We start from the raw sequence: 15060 nt of genomic DNA on the forward strand, positions 1-15060 counted from the left end.
GGATGAAGCCCTGTGTTGGGCTCCCTGCTCAGCTGGAAGCCTGCTTCTCCCTCTCCTGCTCCCCTTGCTTGTGTTCCCTTTCTTGCTGTCCCTCTGTCAAATAAATATATAAAATCTTTTTTAAAAAATTAAAGATCTTAAAATTAAAGGGGCACCTGGATGGCTTAGTCAGTTAAGCATTAGACTCTTTTTTTTTTTTTTAAGATTTTATTTATTTTATTTGACAGATAGAGATCACAAGTAGGCAGAGAGGCAGGCAGAGAGAGAGAGGAGGAAAGGAGGAAGCAGGCTCCCTGCTGAGCAGAGAGCCCGATGTGGGGCTCGATCCCAGGACCCTGGGATCATGACCTGAGCCGAAGGCAGAGGCTTTAATCCACTGAGCCACCCAGGCGCCCCAAGCATTAGACTCTTAATTTCAGCTCAGGTCATGATCTCAGGGTCATGAGATTGAGCCCTGCATGTGGCTCTGTGTTCAGCATGGAGTCTGCTTGTCCTTCTCCTCCTGCTCCTCTCCCTGTCTCTCCCTCTCTCTCAAAGAAATAAAATCTTTTAAAAAATTAAGATCTAAGTAAATGGAAAACATACCATGTTCATGGACCAGGAAATTCACAGCAATCTCCAAACTGATCTATAGATTCAACACAAACCTATCAGAATCCCTGGTGTCTTCTTTGTAGAAATTTACTAGCTAATCCTAAAATGAATGTGAAACTGCAAGGGACCTAGAATAGCCAAAACAATCTTGAAAAAGGGGGCACCTGGGTGGTTCAGTGGGTTAAAGCTTCTGCCTTTGGCTCATGTCATGATCCCAGGGTCCTGGGATTAAGCCCTGCCTTGGGCTCTCTGCCTAGCAGGAAGCCTACTAACCCTCTCTCTCTCTGCCTGCCTCTCTGCCTACTTGTGATCTCTGTCTGTCAAATAAATAAATAAAATCTAAAGAAAAAAAAATAGGTTAAACAATCTTGAAAAAGAAAAATTTGGGAGACTTGCACAACCCAATTTCAAAATTACTATAAAACAACAGTAATCAGGACACTGTGGTACTAATTGAAGAACAGATGAGAATCAATTGAATAGAACCAAGACAAAAAAAAATGAACCCATATGTCTATGGTCAACTGATGTTTGATAAAGGGAAAGAGTTTTTCAAGAAATGGTGCTGCTGGGTGTTGTACATAAACCATGAATCTTGGAACACATCAAAAACTAATGAGGTATTTTATGGTGACTAACATAACACTATTTAAAGAAAAAAGAAATGGTGCTGAGACAGCTGGTTAGCACATGAGAAAGAAAGAAGGAAGGAAAGAAAGAAAGATCGATCGATTGATCCTGGAGTCCCGGGATCGAGTCCCGCATCAGGCTTCCTGCTTGGCAGGGAGTCTGCTTCTCCCTCTGACCCCCCTTCTTCTCATGCTCTCTCTCTCTCAAATAAATAAATTTAAAAAAAGAAAGAAAAGTTGAACCCCTACTTTATCCCATATATGAAAATTAACTTATGGATCAAAGACTTAAGTGCAAGAGCCAAAACTAGAAAACTCTTAGAAGAAAAATAGAGGACTAAAGTCTTCATGACTTTAAATTTGTTCATGAATTCTTAGATAATGCACCGAAAGCCCAAGCAATGAGAGGAAAAATAAAAAGGACTTCATCAAAATTACAAATTTGGGGGTGCCTGTGTGGGTCAGTCAGTTGACCATCTGCCTTTGGCTCAGGTCATGATCCCAGGGTCCTGGGATCGAGCCCCGCATCGGGCTCCCTGCTCAGCGGGAGACCTGCTTCTCCCCCTCCCTCCACCTGCTGCTCTGCCTACTTGTGCTATCTCCCTGTCAAATAAATAAATAAAATCTTTTTAAAAATTACAAATTTTACGGGGCATATGCGTGGCTCAGTCATCAAGTGTGTGCCTTCTGCTCAGGCCATGACCCCAGGGTCCCAGGATGGAGCCCCACATCGGGCTTCTGCTCAGCGGGAAGCCTGCTTCTCCCTCTCCACTCCCCCTGCTTGTGTTCCCTCTCTTGCTGTGTCTATCTTTGTCAAATAAATAAGTTAAATAAATACATAAATAAATAAAAACGTCTGGGCTTCCAAGGACACAATCAAAAATGTGTAAAGACAATCCAGAGAGTAGAAGAAAATACTTGTAAATCATGTATCTGATAAGGCACTTGTATCTAGAATATATAAAGAACTCTTGGGGTGCCTGGCTTGCTCAGTTGGTAGAACATGTAACTCTCGATCTTGTGGTTTTAAGTTTGAGCCCACCGGGATGTAGGGATTACTTAAAAATAGAATCTTTTTTTTTATTATTATTTTTTTTATTTTTATTTATTTGACAGAGAGAGAGATCACAAGTAGACAGAGAGGCAGTCAGAGAGAGAGAGACGGAAGCAGGCTCCCTGCTGAGCAGAGAGCCCGATGCGGGACTCGATCCCAGGACCCTGAGATCATGACCTGAGCCGAAGGCAGCGGCTTAACCCACTGAGCCACCCAGGTGCCCCTTAAAAATAGAATCTTAAAAAAAAAAACAAAAAAACAAAAAAAAAAAACCCTCTTATAACTCAACAATAAAAAGACATAATCCAATTTAAAAATGGGAAGAGGGGGCGCCTGGGTGGCTCAGTCGTTAAGCATCTGCCTTCAGCTCAGGTCATGATTCCAGGGTTCTGGGATCGAGCCCCACATCGAGCTCCCTGCTCAGCAGGAAGCCTGCTTCTCCCTCTCTCACTCCCCCTGCTTGTGTTCCTGCTCTCTGTGTGTCTCTGTCAAATAAATAAATAAAATCTTTAAAAAAAAATGGAAAGAGGATCCAAACAGACATTTATTCAAAGAAGATATACCATGGGGTTGCCTGGGTGGCTCAGTCGCTTAAGTGTCTGACTCTTGATTCCCGCTCAGATCGTGATCTCAGAGTGGTGAGATCTGACCCCTACGTTGGGCTCCATGCTTAACACAGAATCTGCTTGAGACACACTCTCTCTCCTTCTCCCTAGGCCCCTCCCCTGCTTACGTGAAGGCTCTTTCTCTCAATAAAAAAATAAATAAAATCTTTAAAAGAAGGTACATAGGGGCGCCTGGGTGGCTCAGCGGGTTGGAGCCTCTGCCTTTGGCTCAGGTCATGATCCCAGCGTACTGGGATCGAGCCCTGCATCGGGCTCTCTGCTCAGCAGGGAGCCTGCTTCCTTGTCTCTCTCTCTTTCTCTGCCTGCCTCTCTGTCTACTTGTGATCTCTGTAAATAAATAAAAATAAAATCTTTAAAAAAAAAAAAAAGAAGGTACATAATGGTCAATAAGCACATGAAAAGATAGATGCTCAACCCCATTACTCATTAGGGAAATGCAAATCAAAATCACAAAGACACTCCACTTCACACAAACTATACCGGCTATAATCAATAAGTCAAGTAAATACCAAGTATTGACAAGAATGTTGGGGACATCAGAACCCTCACACACTGCAGGTGAGAATGTAAAATGGTGCCTCTACTTGGGAGAAGTTGGGCAATTCCTCAAAAAGTTATACAACGGGGGCGCCTGGGTGGCTCAGTGGGTTAAAGCCTCTGCCTTCGGCTCAGGTCATGATCTCAGGGTCCTGGGATTGAGCCCCGCATCGGGCTCTCTGCTCTGCGAGGAGCCTGCTTCCCTCTCTCTCTGCATGCCTCTCTGCCTACTTGTGATCTCTGTCAAATAAATAAATAAAATCTTTAGGGGCGCCTGGGTGGCTCAGTGGGTTAAGGCCTCTGCCTTTGGCTCAGGTCATGATCCCAGGGTCCTGGGATCGAGCCCCACATTGGGCTCTCTGCTCTGCAGGGAGCCTGCTTCCTCCTCTCTCTCTCTCTGCCTGCCTCTCTGCCTACTTGTGATCTCTGTCTGTCAAATAAATAAAAATCTTTAAAAATTTTTAAAAAAAAGTCATTAAATAAATAAAATCTTTAAAAAAAAAAAAAGTTATACAACGGGTCACCATCTGACCTAGGATGCCACTCCTAGGTATATACCCTGAGGAATCAAAAAGATCTGTCCCCAACAAAAACCTCACCCATGAACATCTATAAACAGCATTATTCATAATAGCCAAAAAGGTGTAAACCACCCAAATGTCCACCATGAATGGACGAACAAAATGCAGTATAGCTGCACGACGGAGTCTTTTTTGACCAGAACAAGCAATGAAAGACTGGTAAGATGCCATACATGGATGAACCTTAAAAACATGCTTAAAAACAAAGCAGCCCAAGACAAAAGACCATGTATTATAGGATTCAGTGTTGATGAAATGTCCAGAACAAGTATTTCATAGACAGAAAGTAGATTCATGGTTGCTTAGGGCCGATTAGAAGGATTGGTAGGGGATATGGAAAAGGTATAGCATTTCTTTTTAAGGCAATTGAATTATTCTAAGATGGACAGGTGATGACAACACCTACCTGTGAATAACTAAAAAAAAAATGAACTGTACACTTTAAATGGGAGAAGTGTATGCTAGGTGAATTATTATCTCAATAAAGCTGTTACCAAAACCAAACCAAACAAAAAAAAAAACCAAAGTTGCCCTATGTGAAAGTATAGCACAGAAAAGTTCCTGACTCCTTAGGGTGGAAATAACTGAACACACTACACGTCTCCTTTGACAGTGGGAAAATTCGAGGACAGTGGGAAGACAGTATATTTAGCAAGTAGAAATAGTATATATGTAGTACACAGCTGTTCAGTATAGTGTTGTTTATAAAGGGATAACATGAAAGCAACAGGGAACTTGCAAGACCATGTAAAAGCCATATTATAAAATATGAAGCAACACCATAAGAAGTAAGTACACGAGAAAGGTCGAGAAGGCTATGAGCCATTGTGGCCTCCGGGGAGAGGTATTTTTACCTTTCACTCAATAAATTCTTAAATTCATAAATATATTTTTTAACAATTTTATTTATTTTATTTGTAGACAGAGATCATAAGTAGGCAGAGAGGCAGGTGGCGGGGGAGGGGAGAAGCAGGCTTCCCGCTGAGCAGAGAGCCCGATGCGGGGCTCTATCCCAGGACCCTGAGATCATGACCTGAGCTGAAGGCAGAGGCTTAACCCACTGAGCCACCCAGGCACCCCTCTTTCTTTTTTTTTAAAGATCTTATTTATTTGACAGAGAGAAAATACTCGATTACTCAATATAAGAATATATGGTTATCATAAAAAGTATTTTTATGATAACCATATATTCTCATATATATATGCGATTACTCAATATAAGAATACTTTTTATGGGGGCGCCTGGGTGGCTTAGTGGGTTAAGCCGCTGCCTTCGGCTCGGGTCATGATCCCAGGTCCTGGGTTCAAGCCCCACATCGGGCTTTCTGCTCAGCAGGGAGCCTGCTTCCTCCTCTCTCTCTGCCTGCCTCTCTGCCTACTTGTGATTTCTCTCTGTCAAATAAATAAATAAAATCTTTAAAAAAAAAAAAAGAATACTTTTTATGATAAAATTAAAAATCAATAAAAATCTCAATAAAAATACTTTTTATGATAACCATATATTCTTATATTGAGTAATCGCATATATATATAATTGCATATATATATCGCATATATATATATGAGAATATATGGTCATATAAATTATATAAATGGTTATATATGGTTATATATATATATATGGTTATATAAATTATATAAATACATAAAAAGTATTTTTATGATAACCATATATTCTTATATTGAGTAATCGCATATATATATAATTGCATATATATATCGCATATATATGAGAATATATGGTTATCATAAAAATACTTTTTATGATAACCATATATTCTTATATTGAGTAATCAAGTATTTTCTTTTTTTTTAAAGTTTTATTTATTTATTTATTTGAGAGAGAGAGAGAGAGACAGTGAGAGAGAGCATGAGCGAGGAGAAGGTCAGAGGGAGAAGCAGACTCTCCGTGGAGCTGGGAGCCTGATGCGGGACTAGATCCCAGGACTCCAGGATCATGACCCGAGCCGAAGGCAGTCGCCCAACCAACTGAGCCACCCAGGCACCCGAATATTTTCTTTTTTATTAGAAGAAAAGTGTAGGAATAGAAGACTCCACCTAATTTTTCTGAAGGTAAGTCCATCCAAAGGGGGCTGGGACTAAGGAATGGCCAGTGGCTGAAAAGTGACAAAGCCTGTTTTCTCTATGTTCTAGCCGCGGGTGGGTGAACATTATCCTTGCCGATGAAGTCCCTGCAAATCCTGTTTCTTTTACTCATATTTGTGTCAAATCCTGTGCCTGGCTCTCACTGCAGACAATCAGGAATCTGATCTTTAAAATAACCTACTTTCAGGGTGCCTGGGTGGCTCAGTGGGTTAATCCTCTGCCTTCAGCTCAGGTCATGATCTCAGGGTCCTGGGGTCGAGCCCCACATCGGGCTCTCTGTTCCTCGGGGAGCCTGCTTCCTCCTCTCTCTCTCTGCCTGCCTCTCTGCCTACTTGTAATCTCTGTCTGTCAAATAAATAAATAAATAAAGTCTTTAAAAAAGAAAAAGGCCAGAAAAACTTGCCCAACTACATGAAACCTGTTTCTATTGCCCCAGGTTGATATCAGGCTGTCAGTGATATGTCCCTCCAAATATGAAATATTATAGGGTAAAGATCCAGCAGGCCTGGAAAATAATCTTTCTGATTTGACTATGAGTTCAACTGTTTTCAGCAAAGACAAGCCAGTGTTTAAAGATTCATTCATTCATTCACATGAGAGAGCGAGAGAGCACGCTCCAGAGAGAGCAGGCGGGATAGAGAGCAGGCGCCGGGAAAGACACGGAGAAGCTGAGCAGGGAGCCTGATGCGGGACTGGGTTCCACGACCCCAGGATCATAACCTGAGCCAAAGGCAGACCCTTAGCCAAACAAGCCACCCAGGGGCCCCGACAAGCCAGTGTTTAATCTCTCTGACCAACTCTCCTTTCATCACATACAGTTTATGGAACATTTATTAAGTGCATCTATCAAGTGTCCTACAATTTTTCCTGTAAGGAAGGAGGTTATACTGTGTGGAGATCCACAAAGAGAAACTTCTCTTGTGGAACGTCATCTACACAAACGGGGCCAACCGTAGTTCTGGGAATCCGATCCCACTTTGCTTTCACTAGTGACCTTGGGTTAGTCCCTGAATTTCTTTCTTCCTTACATGTTTTATACAGCTGATTCCGTTTCATCTTTTGCATGGTGGACATTTTAATAATCACCTAACAGTCCCTTCTCATTACTCCGAGGAAAATATGAGCTCAGAGATGTAAAAACCACTTTTTTCAAAATCAAATGCAGTGGACAAACTCCAAAGCTTTTTACGTTTCGAAAAGTGGACGCTCAATGACATGGCATTTTAAGACCAGTAACTTTCAGAAAGATTTATTTTATATATTTGTATTTTTTTTTTAAAGATTTTTATTTATTTATTTGACAGAGAGATTACAAGCAGGCAGAGAGGCAGGCAGAGAGAGAGGAGGAAGCAGGCTCCCCGCTGAGCAGAGAGCCCGATGCGGGGCTCGATCCCAGGACTCTGAGACCATGACCCGAGCCGAAGGCAGCGGCTTAACCCACTGAGCCACCCAGGCGCCCCTATTTGTATTTTTTTTAAACATCCAAAGGAGTGGTTCTTCTTCCTCTTCCTCTTCTTTTTTTTCTTTTTTTTTTAAGTAGGCTCCGTACCTCCCGTGGGGCTCAAATTCCTTGCCCTGGGATCAAGAGTCACATGCTCTCCCCACCAGGCCAGCTAGGTGCCCCTCCAAAGGAGTGGTGTTTTTGTTTTTTCTTTTAAAGACTTTATTTATTTGACAGACAGAGAGCACAAGTAAGCAGAGCAGCAGGCAGAGAGAGAGATGGGGAGGCAGGCTCCCTGGCAAGCAGAGAGCCCAATGTGGGGCTCGATTCCAGGACCCTCGGATCATGACCTGATCCGAAGGCAGCCGCTTAACCCACTGAGCCACCCAGGCACCCCTAGAGACATTTTTAATTTGTCACAACTGTGGCTGCTACCAGCATCTAGTGGGCAGAAGTCAGGGACTCTGAACTTCCTACCGTGTAAAGGAAAGGTCCCCACAATAAAGTAGTGTTGGTTCCCAAATATCAACAGTGCTGAGGTTGAGGGAAAACCGGTCTAGAAGGCAGACACGGCCACTTTTCATAGCTACAACCTTATTTCCTGAAAAAAAAGAGGGATATACAAATGGATGCATACACAAAAAATCAATTTTTAGAAGAAGATTAAAAAAAAAAAAAAAACACAACTCTTGGAACTACGATAGGAAGGATGAACTTAGTTCCACTTCAGAGCAAGGCTTTAACCTGGGGTTACTTTGGATTTCAGGGAATGTATATGGACGTGTACGCATGTGGTGTGCACACACACACGAGCACATATATGCCTGATGCATCTCTCTGTGTGTGACTACCAGGAGGAAGAGCTGTAGCTTTCAGCAGGGTGGTCTGGGACCCTACCATGTAAGGTTTTACAGTGTCTGAGAAATTAAATAAATTCTATCTGGGGTGATTTTCACTGACACTTCTGTCTTTGGGGAAGACTCAGTATTTTGTTACAAGTCAATCCACAGGGGGCTGGGACTAAGGAATGACCAGTGGCTGAAAAGTGACAAAGCCTGTTTTCTCTATGTTCTAGCCGCGGGTGGGTGAACATTATCCTTGCCGATGAAGTCCCTGCAAATCCTGTTTCTTTTACTCATATTTGTGTCAAATCCTGTGCCTGGCTCTCACTGCAGACAATCAGGAATCTGATCTTTAAAATAACCTACTTTCAGGGCGCCTGGGTGGCTCAGTGGGTTAAGCCTCTGCCTTCGGCTCAGGTCATGATCTCAGGGTCCTGGGGTTGAGCCCCACGTTGGGCTCTTTGCTTGGTGGGGAGCCTGCTTCCTTCTCTCTCTCTCTGCCTGCCTCTCTGCCTACTTGTGATCTCTCTGTCAAATAAATAAATAAAATCTTTAAAAAACAAAAAATAACCTACGTTCAGTCTATTGAGGGTCCAAATACAGAACTATGTTAAATACTTACCGTGCCGGAGAGCAAGTCTATGACATAACTATAAAAGTATATGAGTCCAGAGCTACTTATTGGATATATGGTGCACTGAACATCTGTGAAAAACAAAAACAAGATCAGTGGAAAAGAGGTTTACAGTCTCCACAATGTGTCTATCATAAGTTGTATATATAGGCCTGCACATGTATGTTCCTTTAGAGAGGTCACATATAATCACGTATGGATGTTTGTGAATTTGTGGTTTTTTATTTGCAGTGCAAACCCCAATATACCAAGTATAGCACCATTTTCTCCTCTCCCTACACACCTATTGATATATGTTTTTTCCTATATACTTTTTTCTATATACTTTTCTTCTATAACTTTGTATATAGTATTTGTACATATTTTTTCTATGTACTTTGTACATGGGTCCACTTACATACAGTGCACAACCAATTTTTTTTTAATTAAAAAATCTTTTAATTAAAGAAAAAGTAGCATGGAAACAATCGGTGAAGGAAAACCAATTTTAAAAAGATCTCGGGGTGCCTGGGTGGCTCAGTGGGTTAAGCCTCTGCCTTCGGCTCAGGTCATGATCTCAGGGTCCTGAGATCGAGCCCTGCTTCAGACTTTCTGTTCAGCAAGCAGCCTGCTTCCCCCTCTCTCTCTGCCTGCCTCTCTATCTACTTGTGATCTCTCTCTCTGTCAAATAAACAAATTAAAATCTTAAAAAAAAAAAAAAGATCTGTACATGTGTGGAAATAAACACACAGCTTCATTAAAACAACCTATGCATTTACATATGCACAAATAACCAAGAAATTATTTGAATGTCAATTTTAATGACACTACCTTATCCTTGAACAGCTCATTCATTTTCCCTGTATCAGTGAGCTATTGCTTTGTAACAAAGAACCACCAAGTGTCAGTGACTGAACATACCAAACATTTATTTTCTCAGTCATGGAGCTGCAATTTGAGTTCATTGAGTTGATGCAGGCTGAGCTAGGATGGAACCCAGGCTTCCACATGGGCTCAGGTCTGCACCATATGACTTCATTCTGGGGCCCAGGCTGAGGCAATGGTTATCTGGGCAATGCTCTTCTCATAGGCAAGCCAACCACACAAGCCATTTCAAGCGAATACTCCACTGGACAAAATCAGCCGCATGGCCAAGTGCAATACCAATGGGACAGAAACTATTCTCTGCCCACAGTGGGCAGAGAATCACAATCACAATTACAGGGGAGTGAAAAATCAAGGAAAATAACCCAGTCTACCACCCTTTCTCTGGGCTTTAGTTTCCCCTTTGTTAAAGAAGGGAGTAGAACCAGTTCCTCCAAGGCCAATTCCAGTTCTGCCATTTTATAATTCTCACTGAAGTCAGGCTCTGACTCAGCTGGCCTACTTCTGGCCCCCAGCATGGAGCTTCATACCTAGAGGGGAATCAATAATGTCTGTAGAATGACAGAGACTCTCCGTGTTTTTGTTTGAAAACACAGAATGCCCCAAAGATGGGACATATGTCGATTATTCAATAAGAAAACACAGGTCCAGCACTTGGTGTAATGTCTGGCACATGACTGGTGGAGGCCTGAGTGTCCCCATTACCAGAGATAAAAGTCTCAACATAAAGTTACAGGAGTAGGTTATATCATGTTTGCTAAATTTTCCTCTTTCTTAGCTCGCAATGCTTCTCCCAAATGCCTTGCTGAAATCAGGACTAGCCAAGTGACTTGCTTTGGGTAATGAGATGCAGCAGAAATGACAGGTGTCATTTCCAGGCAGTAGCTTTAGGAGATGGGATGTTTGCCATTGGCTCTTTTTCCTTTGGACACAGTGACCATCAGTGGTCCAGAGAGAGGCTGCTCCATCAGCTTGGGCTCCAGAGTGAAGATAATACAGAACAAAGCCACCACTCAACAGTACTGGGGTGAGAAAGAACCTTTTGTGGCTATTAGGTGCTGAGAGTTACGGGGTCACTTGTTTCTGCAGCATACCCAAGCCCATCCTAACATAGGCACCAACAACTTAGAATACGAAGATTCCCAGAGAAGGAAGCCCTGTAGACAGGTAGACAGTGACAAGAACATTCTCACAGCAAACCAGGGCTTAGACTCACCCGTGTCTTTGGATGGAATGAGCACGAAAGTGCTGTTGGTGATGTTGTATTTGGTGAGCAAGACTGGGAGCAAAACCAGCATAAAGATGATCAGAAATATCACCAAATTCAGCAACACCAGAAACCGCAAGAAGGAGAAATAGGACTGAATCCCAGTGCCAAATTTCCCTGGAAAAAAGAAATCCAGACATCACTGACCAGGACTATTGACCCACATGCATTACCCACAGTAGAACCAATTAGCCAAAAAGCTGAATTTCAAGTAATATTGATGGGGGAGTGAAGAAGTATTTTGGTTTTCTACTGTTGGTTTTAAGGTTCTCCTTCTTTCTAAATCTACCCTTGACCTTGAATTAACTACTTGACAATGGTGTGAGGCAGGACTCAATATCTATCTTTTCTTATATGAATATCTAATTGACTCAATGCCATTTTACTGAAAAGGCTACACTTTCCCCAGTGGATTGAGGGAGTGCTTTTGCAACGGACCATAAATGTATGAATCCAAATAAAATAAAATAAAATAAAATAAAATAAAAGTATGAATAAAATAAAATAAATGTATGAATCCATTCCTGAATTCTGACCAGCCATGTGCTAAACAAAAACCTCCAGAAAGGCCACCACTAAACAAGAAAGGAAGCTGGGGATAGTGGCTGAACCCCTGGGCTTGGAAGCTTGGATCGGCCTGGATCAGATCCTTCAAATCCTGGGTCTGCCTCATCCTAGCTGAGTGAACTTGGATAAGTATTTTAACCTCCCTGAGACATGCAAATGATGCCTACAGGGAATGCTCTTATGAGGATTAACTAAGCCCATCCGACCCCCCTCACAGAAAAAGGTCAGTCAGGGTTAGCTTTTATTATTTGGCTCCAACTATGATGCTGAGCTTAGATCTCGGAAAAAGTACAACCAGACGGTTACGTTTTAAGTGAGCCCACGAAGCCCCTGGTGATAGAGTTTACATTCCCCCAAGAAAACAACAATTTAAAAAGGTACTTCAGGGGCGCCTGGGTGGCTCAGTGGGTTAAGCCGCTTCCTTCGGCTCAGGTCATGATCCCAGGTCCTGGGTTCGAGCCCCACATCGGGCTTTCTGCTCAGCAGGAAGCCTGCTTCCTCCTCTCTCTCTGCCTGCCTCTCTGCTTACTTGTGATTTCTCTCTGTCAAATAAATAAATAAAATCTTTTAAAAAATAATAATAAAAATAAAAAAAATAAAAAGGTACTTCATTGAATAAGTTACCAAGAGTATTTTATAGGTCTTAAAATAGTAATAATGACAGCATTCCTTCCATTCATCCTGCCACATTCCCTACAAACTTGACAAAATTCCTACATTAGCAGATTTGAGGAGTTGTTTGTAAATCGTTTTTGCTTTATGGTAGAAACTATGTCATCCTAAGAGGTATTTTCACCCTGGCTCTGCTATGTCACCTGAATGTTTCAATGTTTTCTCCTAATTTTACATTTTGGCACAACTTCCAGTTTTTGTATACTTGCTATGGACTGAATTTTATCTCACCCCCCCAACCCCCACCCCTTCACCCTATGGTGAAGCCCTAACCCCTAATGTGATGATATTTCAAGGTGGGGCCTTTGGGAGGTGATCAGCTTTAGATGAGGTTGTAAGAGGGGGTCTCTAAGATGGGATTTAGTGGCCTTACAAGAGGCATCAGAACTTTCTCATTCTTTCTCCTTCTCTTTCTCCAGGAGCACACAAAGATGAAGTCATGTAACGGTCATGTAAAGACACGGTGAGAAGGCAGCCTGGTCTTGAACTTCCAGTCTCCAGACTGTAAGAAAATACATTTTGGGGCACCTGGGTGGCTCAGGCAGTTAACTGTCTGCCTTCAGCTCAGGTCATGATCCCAAGCTCTGCATGGGGTAAGGGGCAATCAGCAGGGAGTTTGCTTGTTCCTTTCCCTCACGTCCTCGCCTTCTGCCACTCATGCTAAAATCTTAAAAAATAAATAAATAAATAAAAATTTAAAAAAATTTCTGTTGTTGAGGTCACCCTGTCTATGTTATTTTGTTACAGCAGCCAGAGCTGACTGACCATACTGCAACCCAATCCTTACCCATGTGGAAAAGTAGGGATCTTCAATATTTTTAGGGCCATGGGCACTTTCAGCAGTCTGGCAAAGCCTAACGAACCCCATCTCAGAATAACATTTTAAATGCACCAAATATTATATGTTAACAAACTAGAATTTAAATTTAAAATTGGAAAAAAAAATTGGAGTGTCTGGGTGGCTCAGTGGTTTAAAGCCTCTGCCTTCAGCTCAGGTTATGATCCCAGGGTCCTGGGATGGAGCCCCGCATCAGGCTCTCTGCTCGGCAGGGAGCCTTCCTCCCCGCCTCTCTCTGTCTGCCTCTCTGCCTACTTGTGATTTCTGTCTGTCAAATAAATAAAAAATCTTTTTAAAAAATTGGAAAAAATAAATGGAGTCATATATTTTGCATATATATGGACAAATAAAATAAATATAACAAATAAAATATAAAATAAAATGAAATGAAATAATAAATGCACCAGGGGGTGCCTGAGTGGCTCAGTCGTTAGGCATCTGCCTTCAGCTCAGGTCATGATCCCAGGACCCTGGGATCAAACCCCGCACTGGGCTCCCTGCTCTGTGGTGGGCCTGCTTCTCCCCCTCCCACTCCTCGTGCTTATGTTCCCTCTCTTGCTGTCTCTCTCTCTGTCAAAATAAATAAATAAAATCTTAAGAAAATAAAATAAAATAATAAATACACCAAATATAGGGGCACCTGGCTGGCTCAGTCAATAGAACATGGGACTCTTGATCTCAGGGTTGTAAGATTGAACCCCATGTTGGGTGTAGAGATTACTTAAAAAAAAAACAAAATCTTAAAAATAAATACAAATGGGCATACAGTTATAATACTAAAAACCAAATTTGTGCTAGAATAATACATGAGCATCTTCATTAGCACATAAAATAATTAGACCTAGTGGCCGATCTTGCAGATTCACCGCAGCAATTCCAAAGTAGTGATGAGCATGAGTGATATTCCAAGATAATACAACCAGAAGGGAAAGGAAAATATCTGATTTTCCTGGGGACAAAGACATAGGTTCTGCTAATCCTAACGGGTGCCATTGCTCCCATTCATTGTGGAAGGAAGTGCCAAATTTCATCTAGAGGTTAGAGAAAATGTAGTTGTACTTGCCCCAGGCACAGAGGTCTCCTGCAGAGGAGCACATGCAGAGAGGGGGTTTGGTACCTTCTATGCTGCGAATGTCCTCCCGCCACAGCTCCAGGTGGGTGGTCATCTCATGAGCCTTCCCTATGAACCTCTTCCAAGACTTGCTGCTATACCGTTTCCACTGGTCCCACTCAGATAAATACTTCATTTGGGTCTCCTGAATGTTCCTGCATTAAAAAACAATATGACAGGGGTGCCTGGGTTGGCTCAGTGGGTTAAAGCCTCTGCCTTCAGCTCAGGTCATGATCCCAGGGTCCTGGGATCGAGCCCTGAGTCGGGCTCTCTGCTCGGCAGGGAGCCTGCTTCCCTTCCTCTCTCTCTGCCTGCTTCTCTGCCTACTTGTGATCTCTGTCTGTCAAATAAATAAATAAAATCTTTAAAAAAATTTTAAGAAAAAAAAAACCAACACGACAATGATCAGTAAAGCGTCCTTAAGCCTTGGCATCAAATAAAACCTCAGCCGAGAGGATGTGGAAAACCTAGAGCCTTCCTGCACTGCTGGTGGAAATGTATAATGGTGTGCCCCTAGGGAAAAGAGCCTGGATATTCCTCAACACATTAAACACAGAATTACTACTATGACCCAGCGATTCCACTCCTAGGCAGATACCCCCAAAGAACTGAAAACAAGGGGATCCCAAACAAAAACTTGCACATTACAGCACTATTCACAATAGCCAAAAGGTGGAAACAACCCAAATGCCCAACA

The 15060-nt window shown here is 42.3% G+C and overlaps 1 protein-coding gene across 4 annotated transcripts in view; it reads right to left on the reverse strand.

Moving 5' to 3' along the window:
- Positions 1-15060, reverse strand: part of TMC7 (transmembrane channel like 7) — a 59503-nt gene that overhangs the window by 26652 nt on the left and 17791 nt on the right. For all 4 annotated transcript variants that reach the window (XM_047714433.1, XM_047714431.1, XM_047714434.1 and 1 more), the window contains exons 3-5: positions 14370-14518; positions 11125-11292; positions 9033-9115 (exon numbers count right to left, since the gene is read on the reverse strand). In XM_047714433.1, coding sequence (XP_047570389.1) covers positions 9033-9115; positions 11125-11292; positions 14370-14518 — 400 coding nt within the window. The remainder of the gene's footprint in view (positions 1-9032; positions 9116-11124; positions 11293-14369; positions 14519-15060) is intronic.

Source organism: Lutra lutra, chromosome 18, assembly GCF_902655055.1.
Source record: "Lutra lutra chromosome 18, mLutLut1.2, whole genome shotgun sequence".
NCBI classification, from domain to species: Eukaryota; Metazoa; Chordata; class Mammalia; order Carnivora; family Mustelidae; genus Lutra; species Lutra lutra.